The 21,279-nt window shown below is 39.5% G+C and overlaps 1 protein-coding gene across 2 annotated transcripts; it reads left to right on the top strand.

Annotated features, from left to right (window-relative positions):
- Positions 1-474: 474 nt before the first annotated feature.
- Positions 475-9,846, top strand: LOC308697390 (uncharacterized protein). Of its 2 annotated transcripts, XM_081376572.1 has the most exons (7): positions 477-661; positions 1,412-1,445; positions 3,424-3,476; positions 5,899-6,042; positions 6,642-6,686; positions 6,951-7,010; positions 9,544-9,846. In XM_081376572.1, the coding sequence occupies exons 1-7, from the start codon at positions 626-628 to the stop codon at positions 9,607-9,609; spliced, it is 438 nt and encodes a 145-aa protein (XP_081232698.1). In that variant the 5' UTR covers positions 477-625; the 3' UTR covers positions 9,610-9,846. The 2 variants fall into 2 exon arrangements, with proteins under 2 accessions (XP_081232699.1, XP_081232698.1); XM_081376573.1 differs by lacking the exon at positions 5,899-6,042 and having other exon boundaries at positions 475-661; positions 9,544-9,842.
- Positions 9,847-21,279: the final 11,433 nt, after the last annotated feature.

Here is a 21,279-nt window from a genome sequence, read left to right as displayed (position 1 = left end):
AAGGACGTTATCGTGTGCGGAGGCCTCGTATCCATAATAAGCCTCACTGCTTTCAAACCTATTTTATTTATTTGATCTCCTCTCAGAGGGTAAAAATAATATCTGTTCTGGTGAGTACAAGGTCTACTAATATTTTTTTTATTTTTTTTTATTTTTATGAATGTCAATCTTTTTGTGAGTTGTTTTAAAAGTTCCAAATTGGTTCCATTCATTAATGTGTTTTTTTTAAATATCACATTTAATATGTATTTTAACATCTACATTCTGAAATTTTATTTGTACTTAAAAAAAAACATATCTGAATTTGAGCAGAAAATGTATTTCTTTTATAACATAATATATCCTATACACTATATTATCAGAGCATATGTGCATACATCATTTTTTAAAATAATACAAAAACTGCACAAGAATTTTTTTTTTCGCGGGTAATAAACATAGCTATATATATAGTGCGCCGAGTGAATGTCAGTAATGGCGGACCCAGATCACACAGAACCTGAGGTTCGAGTCCCCACCGCGACCGTCCCCTCCCCCACTCTCCCGGGTCTCCCCCCCCCCCCCCGCGTCTCACACCTGCGACACTCAGATGCTCGAGAGGCAGGGATGAGACGGACACGGCGAGATGGAGACGAGAGGAGACGAGACATCCGACGAAAAAGTAAGTTTTTGACTTTTTGTACAAGGTTCTCAAAATAATATGGTGCTGTTTATTTAACTTATTGTTTGCACATATATCGTAACGTAAATGTCACGTCATTTTATTTTCCATAGCGCTTTTCACATTAATCATAATCTCAAAGCAGCTTTGCATAAAGTATAGATTAATCTACCAAAATGAAAATAATGATAGTCTAACAATAATATATTAATTAGGGCTTTAGATTCCTAAGAGTCTTAAGCTCATGTTTTAAGGCCACAGTTAGGATTGCATAGGTGACTGCATTTTTAGCGGTAATCCGCTTTTAAACTTCGCCTAATTTAATATGTTGTTGTCTTTGTTACTTCTGAAAGACATATTTTGCGTCCCTGTTACTTCACCTAGATGTTTAGCTCACTTTTGGTAACATTAATCTAAGATGGCCAGGAGTTGCATCTTTTGCGGCCTACACGTGCAGCCATGAGGAGTCTGAGGCCAGGCCTGAGATTCATGCGTTTTATCACTATAAACACTAATAATGGGTTTCAAAAAAGCAAGAGGGAAGTTAAATTCAGAACAATTTTTTCTACTTCTGTAATGCAGTTTTCAAGATCAGACAATAAATGGCATTTATTTTCAGTATTGTATTGGCTTATGTTACAGTGTCAATTACTTTAATACATTGCCAAATTTTATCATTGCAGTTTTAAATACAGTGTAATGTGATGTTTGACCATGATGTCTGACTGTCTATGACACATGTGCTTGCAGACTAACGTTACGAATGGCAGCTCTGGATGCACAGGTGAGATAATGCAACGCATTCTCACTCTAGGGCGTCAGTTGCTTTTGACGTCGCGTCTACATCGAACGCACATGGCATCCTAGGGCGTCATATACTGACGCGCCTTCTGGCCCATATATATCTGCGTCTCATATTGACGCTAAAGGGTGCCATGTGCGTTCGATATAGAGGCGATGTCAAAAGCGTCAGTATATGACGCCTTGGGCATTCTCATCCTAGGGCGTCATATACTGACGCGCCTTCTGGCCCATATCTATCTGCGTCTCATACTGACGCTAAAGGGTGCCATGTGCGTTCGATATAGAGGCGATGTCAAAAGCGTCAGTATATGACGCCTTGGGCATTCTCATCCTAGGGCGTCATATACTGACGCGCCTTCTGGCCCATATCTATCTGCGTCTCATATTGACGCTAAAGGGTGCCATGTGCGTTCGATATAGAGGCGATGTCAAAAGCGTCAGTATATGACGCCTTGGGCATTCTAATCCTAGGGCGTCATATACTGACGCTTTTGACATCGCCTCTATATCGAACGCACATAGTAGGTTACAAAACACATTTTACTCATTTGTGGTACGCTATGTCAAATTGTAGTGCGTCATTTATTACTTAAAATAGCCTAATTCTTAAAGCTTATATATGTAGCTTAATGAGCCAGAGTAACCAAGGTTTTTAAAAGCACAATCTTGGAGAAAAAGAAATATCCATCATAGCCCCCCATGCGCCCTCCTTTCATTCTCTTGCAACACCATGCCAAGTTCATGGATGTGCATGAAATTCAATTTTTTAATCTGCTATCTTTTGTTTAGGTAAATAATGTTTTAATTAATAACCGGTCAGTTTAAATAGAAGTTTAGAGGCCACTACATTATCACAAAGTAATTAAGGGATGATTGTAGTAATTAATATAATCTAAGGTTGATTTTTGTAAACTTACATTTTTTTTTGTTATAACTTGATCTGTACATTTTCTTTACGGTTTGATAAAAAAATAAAACAGATCATCTGTTAGAAATTAAAGTCAAGTAGGTGATTATATCTGCTTATTTTAGTGAAAAAGTTCATTTAAAAAAACATTTCAGTATTTTTACTTTTTTGTTAAACATTTGAGACGCTTTCAAAGGACAGAAGATTTGGTATTGTGGCATTAAACGAGATAAATATGTCTAGCCATATGATCATGTTATTGTGAAACCAAGTGTACTTTTCTTCATGTTCAATATAAAGATAAAAAAATACCTCGCTGATATCTAAAAAATGTATTTTACATGCATTCATCGTTGGTGAAAATGAATTTCTAATGGCTAAATAAATTTGGCCAATTATCCCTAAACTTGACATGTTAGTAATGTCCAGTTACTGAACCACTGATATAATTAACTTCGTGCTGAGGAAATACAACATGTTGTCCTGTGTACTGTCAATTTCAGCCGATACGATAGTTAAGTTTTTGTTGTAATTTTTTATCATTGTATGAAATTAAAAGTCACAGTTCACATTAAATTTGTGGTAAATACAGGTTTTGCTAAATTGGTGTCATTGATATCAGCCTTATTTTGATATACTTATTTTAAATGTATTAGTTTGTTATTCGATACTGATGATTCTCTTGTTTAAGCCTAATCCTATAGACCTTATGTAGCTCGTTGTCTTTTGTCTTCCGGTCTGTATTTTCACAGCGATCTTGTCTATTTATGAATGAACGGCTCGTTTTAAAATCTTCCCGTTCTACTGACATTTGTTAAGACATCTTCGTTAACTTTACATTAAGAAAATCCACTTCAAAAGCTAATTACTCCTGGAGAGCGAATGCCAGAGAGATATACAGAGCGTCCGCAAAAACGGAAGTTCAAAGACAATATTCTAAAGATGCAGCGCGCTTGTTTCTCTGGTGCATAAGGGCTATAGTAGGAGGAAGTAAAATGGAAAAATATTTTAAATAACAATACTTTTTTTGTCTTTGTGATTTACATTGCAGTGAATGATGTGACAGATGATGTGACAGATGATGTGACAGAAGAGAAAACAAAGGTAGGCTATATCCACAGATAAACATATATATATCTGCCATCTGAAATTTTCTTATAGAATGATCATTTTTATCAAGCTTGTATATTTAAGTTCTGTAATTTCACTTAAATTACAATTAATAGGTAATCTTCATTGTCATTTAAGTGAAATTATTGAATTTAAATATACAAGCTTGATAAAAATGATCATTCTAGAAGAATCTGCCATCTGCCATCAGGGTTATATAAATAAAACTGTTGGTTGAGGTAAGGGACAAAACAGTTTTAGAAGTTAGTTTTTAGTTTTTATTATTTAATACTACATTATTATAAATTGATATATTTCTAGATTAAGGTCTCAGCTAATGACCCATATAAGGGAACAGGTTTTTCTGAAAATGAAATAACTTCGTTAGACGCATTAAAAAGCATGCTATTTTAATTTGATTCATCCAACAGCAGTGTAAAGTATGTTATAATGTAATTATTGTGTTCAGTAAAGGAGCTGACTGACTAACTGATTGACAAGACAACAAATTTATCAACTAACTAACTATATAGTTGGCAACCAACTGAACCTATACCGGACAAACACAATTGTGACGCTGGATCACAAAACCAGTCTTAAGTTGCACGGGTATATTTGTGGCAATAGCCAACAATACACTGTATGGGTCAAAATTATCGATTTTTCTTATGCGAAAAATCATTAGGATATTAAGTAAAGATTATGATCCATGAAGATATTTTGTAAATTTCCTACCTCAAATATATGGTTAATGAGGATAGGAGCAGGCTTCACTCAATTTTTGATAATACACTTTTTAGAGTGCTGGCCTAAAAATATAATACATAAGAATAGGACAGAGGCCGCACTATGCATAAACGTTGTGCAACGAATAAAAAACGTTTATGCATAGTGCGGCCTCTGTCCTATTCTTATCTACCTCAAATATATAAAACATTTATTTTTGTGAGTGGATGCAGCACAATCGCCAATAGAAATGGACAACTTTAAAGGCGATTTTCTCAATATTCAGATTTTTCTGGACCCTCAGATTCCAGATTTTCAAATAGTTGTATCTCAGCCAAATATTGTCCTGTCCTGGCAAACCATACATCAATGGAAAGATTATGTATTCAGATTTTTGTGGTTTTGTGGTCCAGGGTCACAATTGTGTTACAGGACACTGTATCCATAACTAAGACATTTCTAATTTGAGAAATTCTATTTTAATTCTATTTTATCCTTTTATTTTGCTGCTCTTTATGAGTTGTTCCGTGGAATATAGGGGATCCCCTGTGGCTCACATGGTAGAGTGTTTGCTGTCAACTAGGGCTGTCAATCTTCCTCTATAATGCTATTCGAATTCCATTCCTTATTTTATTCAATATTCGAATAATATTCGAATATTAAATGCTCAAATGTATCCTATTATTAATATTTACGACATTACACAGTCTTATGGATCGCCAATGCGTGATGTTGATCGGTCTCATATCTTCACAGATAAACCGTGTCAGTTTGTCTGTTATTGCCTTTTATTACATGGCTTGGTTGAATTCTAATGTAGAATGCTGTCAAAGAGTATAGAAGTACTTCTATACTCTTTGATGCGGTCTGTTATTTCTTGATAACAGACCGCTGCGAGTGCGAAGTATAACACGCATTGCCATGAAAAACAGCGTTGCTATGGACGCGGAACGGTCTATGTTCTTTAGCGGAAGCAGTACAATCGTTTTTAAATCAATAAACTCCTTTTTAAATCAATATTTTGTGTCAAATTGTTTATTTATTTTGTATAGCCATGTAATAAGTTCAGCCTGTCGGGGTTGTTATTCGCTATAACAACCGCCTCGCTATAATCCCTTAACGTGCGGACAGCTCGTAACCGTGATGAGGAGAGAGGTAGAAAAGAATAATTCTTGCCTGTTTTAGCGGCGGTTCCTCGGACAGATCGCCTAGCTTGTCAGGGTGTAACGTTGTCAGTTTTTCCATTAAGGGTTTGAAATCCAAACACCTTCAACACATCGCTTCTCAAATTGTCAGGAGTGGTGATCTCCGTTTTCGTGCATACATTGCTCTCCGCGATTTTTGACAGTATTGTTATGATACTGCGTGCGTGGATAACGTGCACAATTGTGTTACGATTCAAAAACGTTATTGTTCATCTGACGAAACAAAAGCATTTCATTTTCACATGCGCACAAGAAAGGCAAGATTGCATTTTTTTTTTTAATGTACAAAAGCAATATTCGAATAGGAACTTCAGCATTCGAATAGTATTGATTTTTTAAATATTCGAATTATATTCGAATTTCGGAATTCGTTCCAACAGCCCTACTGTCAACAATAAATCCTTATTTGAAGGTTCAGTTCTGGAGGTAGCATAAATGGCAAAAGAAAAGCTTCCAAAAACCTTTTTTGTTTGTTTGTTTTGTAGGTTCAAAGCTGTCACTTGGGTCACCTCCAGAAACTTAGAGCACATCACAATGCTTGTGAATACCGATACATGAAGGCGCACACAAAAACTGTAAATGATGAACGGGAGAAGACCATGTTTTTATATCAGAGCATGAAAACAAAGGTTAGTTGTATTAAATGCTTTCGTTTATATACCTTCGGTTGCTAGGTCATTCTTATGTTCGTAAAACAAGTGAACGTTGGGGCATTTTTCAACATCATAACATTGAGCTTGCCGTTTTCAGTCAGCAGGCCCTTCTAGTCAGCAGTTGGCCCACACATTGGTAATTTGTTGGCATGCAGTAGAGGGCCTGGGTTAGATTTGAGCCCAGGTCACAGTGCTCAGTCTGTACCCTAGACAGTGAGCCACAGGGTTCCCCAAAATAAAGCCACAGATCCGCCCATTGCAAGGCCTCTTCAGAAGCCTCATGAATGTTCTTGATAGCTCTTCTTCCCTTTAAAACCGAGAAGTTTTAGAGTCTGCTGAACTAATTTCCCAGCAAAGCTCTGACATCCAACTTCAACTGGCTCGCACAGAGATCTCCCGCCATTGCTCCAACACATTGAGACGAGCTCTTCATATTTTGCTGTATTATCCTGTCAATCCTGTCTTTAGAGCACAGTTAGTTAGAATATTACTGGAAGAACAGTTTGAGTGTGCTTACTGATATTTAGGATTGCTTGTTTAATATTCTTTTACTAAGAGAGCTATTATTTGTCCAGACAAATCAGTGGAGTCCACTAATGAAGTTGAACAACCATCCAAAGGTAATACGATTTAAATTAAACAGGAGGATTATGAAGACTTCTGATATTGTTTTCCTTTTAAAGAACCAGTACTTTATGATTTGCATGGTTTCACTTGCTTTTATTTTTTTTCATATCATTTCATATCAAAATAAACCCCAATATATTTGGTAAATTAGATGTATGGCACAATTACTGGTATCTATTTAGTCAGCATTTTGTGCCATTACTGTATATTATCTGTATTTAAAGTCTCCTCTGTTGTACTCATATGTTTTATAACAGGCAAGGATAAAGAACTGCAGCCAATTGGCAAGCACTTGGACAAACCACACACAACAAAGGGTAAGCTGTTTTTCAAATGTCTTATGAAATGTCACACTTTCCATTTTTTTGTGAAAGTCAGAATTAAGTCATTTTAATTGGAATCTACAAAGAGACCCATTTATATTGACAACAGGGTTCCCTTAAAGGGTTAGTTCACCTAAAAATGAAAGAATTCTGTCATTAATTACTCCCCATAATGTTGTTCCAAACCCGTAAGACATTTGTTCATCTTTGAAACACAAATGAAGTTATTTTTGACGCAATCTAAGAGGATTCTGATCCATTCATATGCAACAATGCCATTGCAACTTTCAAGGCCCAGAAAGTTAATAAAGACATTATTAAAATATGTGCACAAAAGGTTTTCTCATCGCTTCATAACTTGGACTATTTAACAATGTCTTTACTTCCTTTCTGGGCCTTGAAAGTTGTAGTGACGTTGCTGCCTATGTAAGGACCGAATCCTCTCGTATTTCATCAAAAATATCTTCATTTGTGTTTTGCAGATAAACTAGGGTCTAACAGGTTTGGAACGACATGAGGGAGAGTAATTAATGACAGAAGTTTCATTTTTGGGTGAACTAACCCTTTAAATTTAATGTGGAGGTCAAATTTGGTGAAAAGTGGAAAACGTCTTTGTTTCAGTGATCTGTGCTGATGGAGCTTTGTAACAGCAGCATGGCAGATCCAAAGTGGAGGAAGTGCTTATTTTACTGGCTACTTCTCTCCATACAGCGACTGTGTACGGACCATTTCTTAATCTACAAGTGTTGTATTGGACAGAACTGTCTGAGAATTCAGGCTCGCGACTAGATACCCTTACGGAATGAAAATATATTTCCAATATTTATGATCAATATATTATGATAAGTATATGGTGTAAATATACTTATTGGAGAAATGTATTCACAATATATTTACACTGTAAAATGTCATTAGTTGAGTGTACTTCGAAAACGTGGAAAACATTTATGGATTTGCTTAAATTTCAAGGGCGTTTTAATCAAATTTGAAAGTTTCTAATAGAATGACATACAAAAGAGTGTCGGGACAATGACTGTGAATTTATTTGTATTTATTCACTGAACTTTACTGAATAAATACAAAAAAACATCAACTTAACATAGAAGTTAATAGAAATCACTTCAATAGATTTCTACATTTTAAATAAAGCAACATGCAGCATATTCTCAATGTTTCTTGTTCTTCTGCTGATGTTATAATGTTATAAAGTCGAGAGCCCAACTAAAATCAAACACTGATCACAATCTGGTGACTAATATTATGTTATTTTCAATAAATCATCAACATCTAAATCTCAATCTAAATCTAAATGTTAATTCTCAGTAAGAACTTGTGTAGACGTCTGACAGAAATAAAGTCAGTCTGGTTAGTAATAAGTGAAGTTGGTAATGCTGTTTGTGGAGCTGTTTAACCCTCCTCTGCTGAGATCTTCACAGACCTGTTAGTGTTTAATGTTCTGTTGGGGTTTAAAGGGTTTGTGCTGAAGAACAGAGCCTGTGCTTCAGTCCAGCAGAAGATCAAGAAACATTGAGAATATGCTACATGTTGCTTTATCTAAATTGTATTGGAGTTATTCTTTTTTAAATGCATATATTCAGTGAAGTTTCAGACATGCACAAAGTATTTACAGTTTAATAAATAGAAATAAATACAAAGTCTATCATTGTCCCAACACCCTTAAGTCTTTGTACTAGTAACTTACAACTTTGATTAAAACACCCCCTTAAGAAATGTAAGGAAATCTTGTTCCTCGTGTTTTTGAAGTACACTCAATTAATGACATTTTACAGTGTAAATATATTTTAAATATATATTTTTCATAAATGAAAAGTGGCAATTCCTTGTGTATTATTCAATATATTGTATTTCATATATTTTTCAGTATATTTACACCATATAATAAATTGATCATAAATATGTAATTATATTTTCATTTCCAAGCAAAATCCTTATAATTGTGTTTTTTTTAGATCTGTTGCCGTTGGTCACCGTGGGCCAATATAATTTAAGCTTGGGTAAACCCCTCCCATTATGTGCAGCTTTAATTAGGTCCTATATCGTAAATGTTTCATTTCTAAAGGCTTAAACATGTAAAGAAAAGAAAAGGGAAAGGTCCTACAAATTTACTTCTTCAATTTCCCAAGCAGTCATTTATGGTTATGACCAATAAAACCTAAATATTTTGTCATGTTTGGCTTGGTCCATTTTCAGCCCAGATCCAATACACATCTTAGATAGTGACTAAATTACCAGCGATATTTTTGTCAAAATAGTCCTTATTAATACAGTATCACTGTTTATATTGTTACTAGGTATCATGCTTGCAAACATGTGCCAGAATTTACAGATTTTCAACCATGCGAACTAGATTTTAGCAAAAAAGTATGTATAAAACTGTGAGACAATGAGAGAAAAACTGAATACCATGTATTTATTTGATGTTATTCACGTTCATGTCGTGTGGGTTAACAATTACTTTTATCCCAATCACAATTACTAATAGCCTATTTATTTTTCTTTTATTCAGTATCTACACAAAACCCACGGAGAAAGTGGTCTAAAGAAGAGATCCAGGCTGTGGAAAAAACTCTGATGGACTACATCCACTCTGGGAAGGTTCCTGGTAAAGCCCAGTGCATGGAGTGCATTGAAAGGTCACCAGCGGCACTTCGGGGGAGAAGTTGGGAGGGGGTGAAATTTTATGTTAAGAATCGTATTGATGCCTTAAAGCGAAAAATGTAGAAGAAAAGGAAGATGTTTGTTGAAGGCAACAAGATGTTCAAAATGTGTTTCAAAACACAAGTTAAATAAATGTTCAAGAGCATTAAGAAATTGTAGATTCTTATTTTTGTTGTAATTACCCAAATTTCCAAACTTTTCTTGGGGAGGTTTATGGGGGGTTGTACATCAAATGTCTTCTACTCAAAAGAATTCAGTGTGGTCCAAAACTGTGGCACGTTTGCATACATTTTTTTAAAAAAAAACTAAATATTGCGAATTATTCCACAACGCATTAATACACATCGCACTCATTGGGTTTCATAGGTTTCTGTGCGTGAAATATTTTTAGGATGACGAATAAGAAAAAACACAAATAGCAAATAGCAATATATCTTGCAACCCTGTTGAATGCCAGCATGTGCTCTTGTTTTAATTCAGAGTTGATTCCAGTATGCACAAATAATTATTCAGCAAACACAATGATACCCGTGAACATTTCCTGCTTGCCATACAACATGACTGTCTTATTTATCCAAATGTAAACCTTTTCAGATTCTCAGTTGAAGAATAATAGATTCCTGTTAAACAGGAAGTGAGGTGAGGCTGTTGTCACTGTTTACATCCATACAAATGCTCTATTCAAATACAAGAGTTTATGGGAATTTGTAAATTGTAAAATAAAGTAAAAATCCATAAAAATATAAATATAGACAATTCTCCCTTTTAAACAACTCTTTAATGATGATGTAAACTTAATATTTATTGTTTATCTGGTACAAGTTTAAATTTGTATTAAAATTAGATAACCAAAAGCTAACTCATAATAGCGCCCCTCGTTGGTGGTTTGGGGTAAGACACAATAGGCAGGTCCCCACCGGAATAGAAAAACCAGACAAATATTCACCTTTTTAAAATTAAGAATTTCTGAAAAAAAAGTTGATTTTTGGGATTCAAAAATTCCCCCAGACACTTCTGACTAAAAATTATGGCTTTATTGTATTTAGAAATTGGTGTCCCCACGTGTCACCTTCTAGTCAGGAGTCCCCACGACGTAGCAAAAACAAGTATGTGTGTGTGTGTGTGTGTGTGTGTGCGCGTGCGTGTATGTATGTGGTGTGTGTGTGCGCGTGCATCTGTGTGTGTGCGCACGTGCGTGTGTGAACTGTTTGAAATCTGGAGTGTTTAAAAGACCGTGTTTACACTCCTCGACGAGCTGTTGGACTCGGCTAATTGAAAGCAAGCGTGGCTCTAACGAGAGAGATGTCGGTTTCAACAGTGGAAGCGATTATAAAACACCTTCGACAGTTTAAGGAGTTTAACTCTGAGGCCAGAGAAGTTCCCAGTCCACTGAGTCTGAACTTTAGTGCTTTATAAGATCATACCAGTAAAACATGGCCAGACACACAGCGTCAGGATAGAAAACTCAAAGCAACACCCATGCCTTAGAAATGCACAATAAAACAAGTGAAAAACGTGTGGAAATAGAGGAGTCAACGTGTGTGACAGAGCCGTGAGAACCGGCTGAATGAAAAGCCGAAGGAACACCAGCGCTGACACCAACACTGAAGAAACTGAGTATATTCATATTCACAGACATCAAGAAGAGGATGCTGGTGTTCTGTCTATACACATAAAGATGATTGTTTTTCATTAATAAAAGAAAGCAAATTTCCCAACGAAAAGACATGCAGAAAAGAAAGTGTAAGTGAAGTTGTTTGAAGTCAGAGTGTTAAACTATTGAACAGAACCTTTATTGTGTGCTGTCTGTGATGTGTGTTTGCTGTAAGTAAAGAGTGTGTGACGTTCATCATCATCTTCATCACAGCTGTTGTTCTTCCTAACATCTGCGTGTGAAACGCCTCTCGCTCTATTTCTGTCCGCTGTCATATTTTAAGGTTTGATGAATGTAATTATAAATCTGAGAAAGTTTCTCTTGTTTCTATAGCGATACGCTTCTAGTCGTGCGCAAACATGTTTAAGACGTCACACGACGGCAGCCCTGACCTCAGGATGACCTCTGACCCCACATGACCTGTTCTGTGGTGTGTGTGTGTGTGAGTGTGAGTTCAGGACTATTACATCATTTATTTTTGTAATAAACCAAGTAAAGTAGCAGCGAGTTTGACAGCAGTGATCAGAGTGTGTCTTTTTGGTCATTTTGTCCCAAAATAAGGCTAAAATTATCCGTTCTTTGTTAAAGTTGTGATGTTGAGTTAAAGATAGCCGCGAGCGTCTCTGGAGGAGTGTGTGTGACGCTGGTGTATTCATATTCCTGTGAGGCGTGAATAAACTCCCTGGACGCCCGTGAATGAGAGTGAATGTGTGACAGTTGTTCTATTCATGGCCTGATCTGCATACAAACACACACTCACACACTCCTTTCCGGTGTGATTTTGTGTGAATAAGAACAATACACTTTAATTATAGCTTTAGCCATGTTGACAAGCTGCTTCATAAATATAAAAATGTGTAAAACAATCATTTACTCGCGGGCTGAAGATGTTTGATGTATGTCGACAGTCATTGGATAATTAAGATAAATAATCATATATGGATGATTAGGTTCTCTATGCCGTTCTTACTGTCATCTTCTGTTTCAATCCAAATATTATGATCACAGTGTGAAATAATAACATTTATCTGGAACAATAAGGTTCATTAGTTAACATTAATGTATTAACTAACATGAACTAACAATGAGCAATACATGTGATACAGTATTTATTAATCTTTGTTAATATTAGTACAGCTCTTCAATGTTTGTTCATGTAATTAACTAATGTTAACAAATACAACCTTTGATTTTAATAATGTATTAGTAAATGTTTAAATTAATATGAACTAAGATGAATAAATGCTGTAGAAGTATTGTTCATTGTTAGTTCATGTTAACTAATGTAGTTATCTAATGTTAACTAATGAACCTTATTGTAAGTGTTACCCGTTTCTCGTCAGTAAAAACCTGGTTCATGTTTTCGAGGAACGGCATCGTCTTTTATTCACTGAAGACAAACTTTATTATCCTGATCGCAGTTTGTAAAGAGGCTTCTTTATTTTCTAAAACTATTCCTTTTCCCTTTGATCACACGTTTTTACAACTGAAGCTTCCCTGATTTCTCTCTTTTCTAATAACAATAGTAATCAACCGCTCTGTTTTCTCTGGTGATGTGAGCTTTAAGGGAATGTTACATCGTATCATTCTTCAAACATTATGGAATGTTACTTATGAATGTTCTGAAACAAGTAACATTTAAAAAATGAACGTCCACCTGAAACATTTCTGGAAAAAATTCCATGAAAGATGTTTGTATAATGTTTTTGTTCTAACGTTTTGAGAACATTATTAAAGACCTGGGGCCAGAATCACGAAAATCTTCTTAAGAAAGAAGATAAGAAAATTCTTAATATAAATTATAAGAAGCTCGTAAGGATGTTCCTAAGTGCAGTTCTTGAAAAATTCTTTAGAAGTTCTCAAATTCTTTCTTAAGAACATCTTGTTTTTTTCTTAAGAAGAACAAGAAAGGTGTTATTTGATTGAAAGGCCGGTATTGCTGAAGACTCACTGAATGAAAAACACCTCAAAGCCCGATAAGAACATTCTTAAGGGATACTCCACTTTAAAATGAAAATTCTGTCATCATATACTCACCCTCATGTTGTTTCAAACCTGTATGAATTTCTTTCTTCTGCTGAACAGAAAGGAAGATATTTAGAAGAATATCAGTAACCAGACAGTTTCTGGTCTCATTGACTTCTATAGTATATTTTTTTCCTAATATGGAAGTCAATGGGACTGGTTACTGATATTCTTCTAAATATCTTCCTTTCTGTTCAGCAGAAGAAAGAAATTTATACAGGTTTGAAACAACATGAGGGTGAGTATATGATGACAGAATTTTCATTTTAAAGTGAACTATCCCTTTAAGGAGATTTTTGGGGAATACAAAATATGCTTATCTTTTTTCTTAAAGGGATACTTCACCTCTGGAAAATGAATGTGTATTTAAAATGGGTCATTTATGTAGAATAAATGTGAAATTATTTTTAAATTTGGAGCCTTCTAGACTGAGCAAAGCCAGAAAATTTATTTTTGGCTCATGTGGATGAAAGACAACAACTCCCAGAATGCACTTGCTTCGCTGCCCTACAAGGCCACTCCCAAGCCACGCCTACCGGTAAGAGCGCGCAGTTGAACAACAAGGCTAGGCTACTTTAGCCTGGTTCTACCAGACTCTAGTACATTTCATTTGTACAGAGAGTCTGGCCTCGCTCCATTGAGAAACGTTTACTTCCTTGTAGGCGGGTTCTCTGTTAAAGTTCAAAACTATTGGATCTGCCCAGAGTCACTCAGGATCTGCCATAGCCAATCGCTAACGTGTGGTCGTCCGAATGATCAGAGGATTATGTTTAGAATAAGATGTCTGTCTTTTATAAAGTTTATAAAGCGATGAGAATACTTTTTGTGCGCAAAAACAAACAAAAAAAACGACTTTATTCCACTATTCATTTCCTTCTCTCTGTTCCTCGAGTCTTGATAAAGCAGCGCGTCTGTGTGTTGTACGTCACACGTAGGCTCACTACTGGCCGACGCTAGTCATGTGTGTGATCACATCAACGTCATCGTTCTCAGCCACTCCCTCTATTAGCTGATTGGTCCTACAAAAAATTTGTTTCTGGAAACCTAAGAATATACAGCAGTCCCAGACGTAGTACTGAAGGAAAATGAAATTGAGCGGAAGTACGTAGGAGGGCGGAGCCAGGCTAAGACTACTAGTGAGTCTCCCCGGGATTTTGAGATCACCCAAAATGTCCGGGATTCCGCTTGTGCGTTCTACAGTCGCCATTACTGTGGCGAGCAGGACGAGGCTGACGGCCGCGGGAGAACGGCGCGAGGCCGGTGGCGTCATTACTGAGACGCGCCGGGTCTCGCATCTCTCACGAGGAGCAGGAATTTTCTTAGCAATGTTAAAACGCACATCAACTGATCACTTGTTTAGCGTTCATGTAAACACTACATTCAGATTCACCAATCAGAATGAATTCAGTTAGACTGAAACAAAAGGTGAGCATGTAAACAATGAATGACGACTACAGAAAGCAAACGCCGAATCCCGGACATTTTGAACGATCTCGACGGCCGGACAAGTCCGGGAAAAAGAGGATGGTAACCCCTACTATTCAGCTTTCTCCACAGAACAAGAGCCTGCTAGCTTAGCTTCCAAAGAAAGATGGCTGACACTGCTTGTACATTCTGTGAGTGAGATCCCCCTATGGGCGGGTTGAGAACATGCGGGACAGCGCCACCTACTGGCTGTAGTCTCTCGCCTCTGGACAAAACATCCTCTGATGACGCAAAATGACAATTCTGGGGATATGAGGGAGGGAAGCACGGTAATTCGAAAATGTTTTGTGAATCCGGCCCCAGATCTGAAATGAACATTCTGTTAATGTTACTGGAAGAACGTTTGTTCGTAACTTTGAGAGAACGTTCCCTGTTATCTGGGTTTCCATAAACGAATAACAGACACATGAACATGTACAGTGTATCCTGACGAGTGTGTAGCGACGGCACTCATGGAGAAAGCGTGGAGTAAAGCTGACGACTGGTTTTGGCACATACAAAAGCTCATAAACTCTGCAAACTGATGAACTCTTCCAGACGGAGTGAGCGAGTCCTGAATCTGTTCGTTCCAGATCTTCTAATCCAGGATTTGGAAAATCACACAGTCTGGAACATGGGATTCCTTCATGAGGATGAGGAGGAGGATGAAGAGCTGAATGCATTGGATCAGAACACGTGTGGTCATGTAACAGTTGTGATTAACTACCATGTGATTGGATGGAGGACGACAGGTATCCCATGATTCCCTGTTTTCACTCGGCTCTGCTAATGACATGTGGGAGTTTCAGATGTTCTTCAGGAGGACGAGCGAGAGATGGAGAGAGTGAGAGAGAGAGAGAGAGAGAGAGAGAGAGAGAGAGAGAGAGAGAGAGAGAGAGAGAGAGAGAGAGAAAGACAGAGGGAGAGAAAGAGATGAGAGAGAGAGAGAGAGACGGGGGGAGAGAGAGAGAGAGAGAGAGAGAGAGAGAGATGGAGGGAGTGGAAGTGTGAGAGAGAGAGATGGAGAGAGAGAGAGATGGAGAGAGAGAGATGGAGAGAGAGAGATGGAGAGAGAGAGATGGAGAGAGAGAGATGGAGGGAGAGAGAGAGAGATGGAGAGAGAGAGATGGAGAGAGAGAGATGGAGAGAGAGAGAGAGAGAGAGAAAGACAGAGGGAGAGAAAGAGATGAGAGAGAGAGAGAGAAAGACAGAGGGAGAGAAAGAGATGAGAGAGAGAGAGAGAGAGAGAGAGAGAGAGATGGAGGGAGTGGAAGTGTGAGAGAGAGAGATGGAGAGAGAGAGAGATGGAGAGAGAGAGATGGAGAGAGAGAGATGGAGAGAGAGAGATGGAGGGAGAGAGAGAGAGATGGAGAGAGAGAGATGGAGAGAGAGAGATGGAGAGAGAGAGATGGAGAGAGAGAGATGGAGGGAGAGAGAGATGGAGAGAGAGAGATGGAGGGAGAGAGAGAGATGGAGGGAGAGAGAGATGGAGAGAGAGAGATGGAGAGAGAGAGATGGAGAGAGAGAGATGGAGAGAGAGAGATGGAGAGAGAGAGATGGAGGGAGAGAGAGATGGAGAGAGAGAGATGGAGGGAGAGAGATGGAGGGAGAGAGAGATGGAGAGAGAGAGATGGAGAGAGAGAGATGGAGAGAGAGAGATGGAGAGAGAGAGATGGAGAGAGAGAGATGGAGGGAGAGAGAGAGATGGAGGGAGAGAGAGATGGAGAGAGAGAGAGATGGAGAGAGAGAGATGGAGAGAGAGAGATGGAGAGAGAGAGATGGAGAGAGAGAGATGGAGGGAGAGAGAGATGGAGAGAGAGAGATGGAGGGAGAGAGAGATGGAGGGAGAGAGAGATGGAGAGAGAGAGATGGAGGGAGAGAGAGATGGAGAGAGAGAGATGGAGGGAGAGAGAGAGATGGAGGGAGAGAGAGATGGAGGGAGAGAGAGATGGAGAGAGAGAGATGGAGAGAGAGAGATGGAGAGAGAGAGATGGAGGGAGAGAGAGATGGAGAGAGAGAGATGGAGGGAGAGAGAGATGGAGAGAGAGAGATGGAGGGAGAGAGAGATGGAGAGAGAGAGATGGAGAGAGAGAGATGGAGAGAGAGAGATGTTGAGATGATGATGAGAGATGACCAAATTCAGAAAAATTAAAGCATATTCTGGGAGAAAACTCCAGCTCAATCACAACAGCAGCAAAATATGTGACAGCCTGCCACAAACTACGAGAGTCAGCCAGTGGACAAAACTACAGTCAGAATCATCCTTATCTCGTCTGAATGTTGGTACAAATGTACATAGGTGTTTTTTTTGTTTTTTTTTTATATATAAATGTATTCATGCATTTGTTTACTGATTGATTTATTGAATTTATTGATTATTTGTGTATGTAATGTCCATTTATGTAATGGCCAATGCTTTGGCAATACTGTACAAGTCATGCCAATAAAGCTCATTTGAATTTGAATTTGAGATGGAGAGAGAGAGATGGAGGGAGAGAGAGATGGAGAGAGAGAGATGGAGAGAGAGAGATGGAGAGAGAGAGATGGAGGGAGAGAGAGATGGAGAGAGAGAGATGGAGAGAGAGAGATGGAGAGAGAGAGATGGAGGGGGAGAGAGAGAGACGGAGGGAGAGAGAGAGAAACAGAGGGAGAGAGAGAGAGTTCATTGCTCAGAGACACTGATCATCTCAGTGCACCGTCATGATAATGAGAGTTAGAATGACACACACACTCACTCGCACACAAACACACACACTCTGACTCTCTCTCTCTCTCTCTCTCTCACACACACACACACACACACACACACATGTCAGGATCATTCACACTGCTGTCACAGATTCCACACTGTCACTCTAACAATGATCCTGATGTCGTTAATTAAAGAGAATCACGTCTTGTCCATTTACACTCGTTTATGTAAAGCATATTAACACACACACACACACACACACACACACACACACACACACACACTGCACTCATTTATGTAGAGCATGTCAATCATCTTCAGCTCCAAGGCTGGTCCTCTATAGAGGTATTTGTTCATTTTAACCTAAAATCTGAAAACTATTCATTATTTAATTATAAATTAAATCCTGATGTGCAGAAGTGTAAAGAATGTTAGAATAAAGGGGGAAACATTAAGGGAAAACTCAGCAAGCCTAAAAAGAATGTTCTATTTCCCTAAAGAAAACTTTCTCAGCTAAACAATCAGAAACCCATAAAAACATTACAAATAAAAAAACTAATCTTAATGACTTTTTTTGTGTTTTATAAATTTATGGAGAATTATAAGTTAAGATAGTATAAATAGATAGTCTATCATCGCCTTCTGTAAAGCTGATTCGAAACCATGTGTATTATGAAAGCTCAATACAAATAGATTTGACTTGAAATGTATGTTTTGTGGTTTTTAAAAATGCATGTTAACGTTGAGTCTGCTGATGACTCGGAGATGTTGAGCCGGCCAGTAATTGCATTTAATTTGCTCGTCGAAGCTGCTTTCTTTCATGTAGTGCTTTATTCTGTGCATAATGATGAATCTCCAATCCATCTGTAGATCCATACAGCGTTTTAACTTCCATGTGTAATGGGTTCAGGAAAGAAGTCTTGCTGGGTAAATTGGGCTCTTTTGCTTTTAAACGTTTTGCTTTTAACCTAAAAGGCCCCAGCATTAACAAAAGAAGATGTGTCTCATGTTCTCATCGGAGTGGCTTTGCTGCAGTTTCACCTGCAGACGGTCTCAATAAACGCACATGGTTTTTCCACATGTAATGATAAGCTGCTTTGGCACTGGAGTGAGAACACGTTTGTGTTTCTGAAAACTTCTGTTCTCACTGCAAACACACATGAGCCTCAGACAGGACACAAGAAACCATCTAGCAAACACACAGAACACTATCTATCCATCCATCGTTCTATCTCTCTGCCTGTCTGTTCATCCCTCCCTCTATTCATTTCAATTCAATTCAATTAACTTTTACTTGTATAGTGCTTTTAACACCCAGGTCTTTAACTGTAGAGGATGAGGTAACAGTACATACAAGAGATTCTGTTTACAGGTTTTTGGTCCAATAAGTAATACCTCAGTCTTATCTGAATTTAATAGGAGAAAATTACAGGTCACCCAGTGTTTTATATCTTTAACACATTCTGTCAACTTAGATCATTTGGAGATTTCATCTGGATGTGATGAAATATATAACTGAGTACCATCTGCATAACAGAGGAAACCTATTCCATGTTTTCTTATAATGTTACCAAGTGGCAGCATATACACTATATTGCCAAAAGTATTGGGACACTCCTCCAGTGAGTTCAGGTGTTCCAGTCACTTCCATGACCACAGCTGTATAAATCAAGCACTGGGCATGCAGACGCTTCTACACACATCTGTGTAAGAATGGGTTGCTCTCAGGAGCTCAGTGAACTCAAGCGTGGGACCGTGATCGGTTGCCATCTGTGCATTAAGTCCATTCGTGAAATTTCCTCACTACTAAATATTCTACGGTCAACTGTTAGTGGTATTATAACAAAGTGGGAGCAGTTGGGAACAACAGTAACTCAGCCATGAAGTGGTAGGCCACAAAAAATCCCAGAGTGGGTCAGCGTCCTGTCTGGCAATCCGATGGACGAGGATAACGCTACTTGCCTGATTGCAAGTGTAAAGTTTGGTGGAGGGGGGGGTATTTGGAGGGGGGTTATGGTGTGGGGTTGTTCGGTGGAGGGGGTTATGGTGTGGGGTTGTTTGGTGGAGGGGGTTATGGTGTGGGGTTGTTTGGTGGAGGGGGGATTATGTGGAGGGGGGTTATGGTGTGGGGTTGTTCGGTGGAGGGGGTTATGGTGTGGGGTTGTTTGGTGGAGGGGGTTATGGTGTGGGGTTGTTTGGTGGAGGGGGTTATGGTGTGGGGTTGTTTGGTGGAGGGGGTTATGGTGTGGGGTTGTTTGGTGGAGGGGAGTTATGGTGTGGGGTTGTTTGGTGGAGGGGGGATTATGTGGAGGGGGGTTATGGTGTGGGGTTGTTTGGTGGAGGGGGGATTATGTGGAGGGGGGTTATGGTGTGGGGTTGTTTGGTGGAGAGGGGGTTATGTGGAGGGGGGTTATGGTGTGGGGTTGTTCGGTGGAGGGGGGATTATGTGGAGGGGGGTTATGGTGTGGGGTTGTTTGGTGGAGAGGGGGTTATGTGGAGGGGGGTTATGGTGTGGGGTTGTTCGGTGGAGGGGGGGTTATGTGGAGGGGGTTATGGTGTGGGGTTGTTTGGTGGAGGGGGGTTATGGTGTGGTGTTGTTTGGTGGAGGGGGTTATGGTGTGGGGTTGTTTGGTGGAGGGGAGTTATGGTGTGGGGTTGTTTGGTGGAGGGGGGATTATGTGGAGGGGGTTATGGTGTGGGGTTGTTTGGTGGAGAGGGGGTTATGTGGAGGGGGGTTATGGTGTGGGGTTGTTCGGTGGAGGGGGGGTTATGTGGAGGGGGGTTATGGTGTGGGGTTGTTCGGTGGAGGGGGGGTTATGTGGAGGGGGGTTATGGTGTGGGGTTGTTCGGTGGAGGGGGGGTTATGTGGAGGGGGGTTATGTTGGGGGAGGGGGGTTATGGTGTGGGGTTGTTTGGTGGAGGGGGGGTTATGTGGAGGGGGGTTATGTTGGGGGAGGGGGGTTATGGTGTGGGGATGTTTGGTGGAGGGGGGATTATGTGGAGGGGGTTATGGTGTGGGGTTGTTTGGGGGGGGGTGATGGTGTGGGGTTGTTTGGGGGGGGTGATGGTGTGGGGTTGTTTGGTGGAGGGGAGTTATGTTGGGGGAGGGGGTGATGGTGTGGGGTTGTTTGGTGGAGGGGAGTTATGTTGGGGGAGGGGGGTGATGGTGTGGGGTTGTTTGGGGGGGGTGATGGTGTGGGGTTGTTTGGGGGGGGGTGATGGTGTGGGGTTGTTTGGGGGGGGTGATGGTGTGGGGTTGTTTGGGGGGGGGGTGATGGTGTGGGGTTGTTTTTCAGGACTTGGCCCCTTATTTCCAGTGAAAGGAACTCTTAATGCTTCACCATACCAAGACATTTAACTTTCTGGGAAGAGTCTGGTGATGCTCCTGTTCCAGCACGACTGCGCTCCAGTGCTCAGAGCAGGACCATAAACACACGGATGAGGAGTCTGGTGTGGAGGAACTGGACTCCTGCACAGAGTCCTGAGCTCATCCCGAGAGAACAGCTTTGGGATCACCTTAGAGCGAGACTGAGAGCTTCTCCTCCAGCATCAGAGCCGGACCTCACTAATGCGCTTCTGGAAGAATGATTCCCACAAACACACTCCTAACCCTTGAGGAAAGCCTTCCCAGAAGAGTTGAAGCTGTTATAGCAGCAAAGGGTGGAGCAACTCAATATTAAAACCCTACGGATCAGGAATGGGATGTCATTGAAGTTCATGTGCATGTAAAGGCAGACGTCCCAAAACTT

This window comes from Scardinius erythrophthalmus, assembly GCF_964197995.2.
Source record: "Scardinius erythrophthalmus genome assembly, chromosome: 10".
In the NCBI taxonomy this organism is placed as follows: Eukaryota; Metazoa; Chordata; class Actinopteri; order Cypriniformes; family Leuciscidae; genus Scardinius; species Scardinius erythrophthalmus.
Note: the sequence above shows the minus strand (reverse complement) of the source record. Positions and strands in the feature narration are given on the sequence as shown.

Coding starts and splice junctions, on each gene's coding strand:
- LOC308697390 (XM_081376572.1), top strand. CDS start 626: ATGGAGACGAGAGGAGACGAGACATCCGACGAAAAA. Junction 662..1,411: donor ACGAGACATCCGACGAAAAA/GTAAGTTTTTGA, acceptor ATGTGCTTGCAG/ACTAACGTTACGAATGGCAG. Junction 3,477..5,898: donor TGACAGAAGAGAAAACAAAG/GTAGGCTATATC, acceptor TTTGTTTTGTAG/GTTCAAAGCTGTCACTTGGG.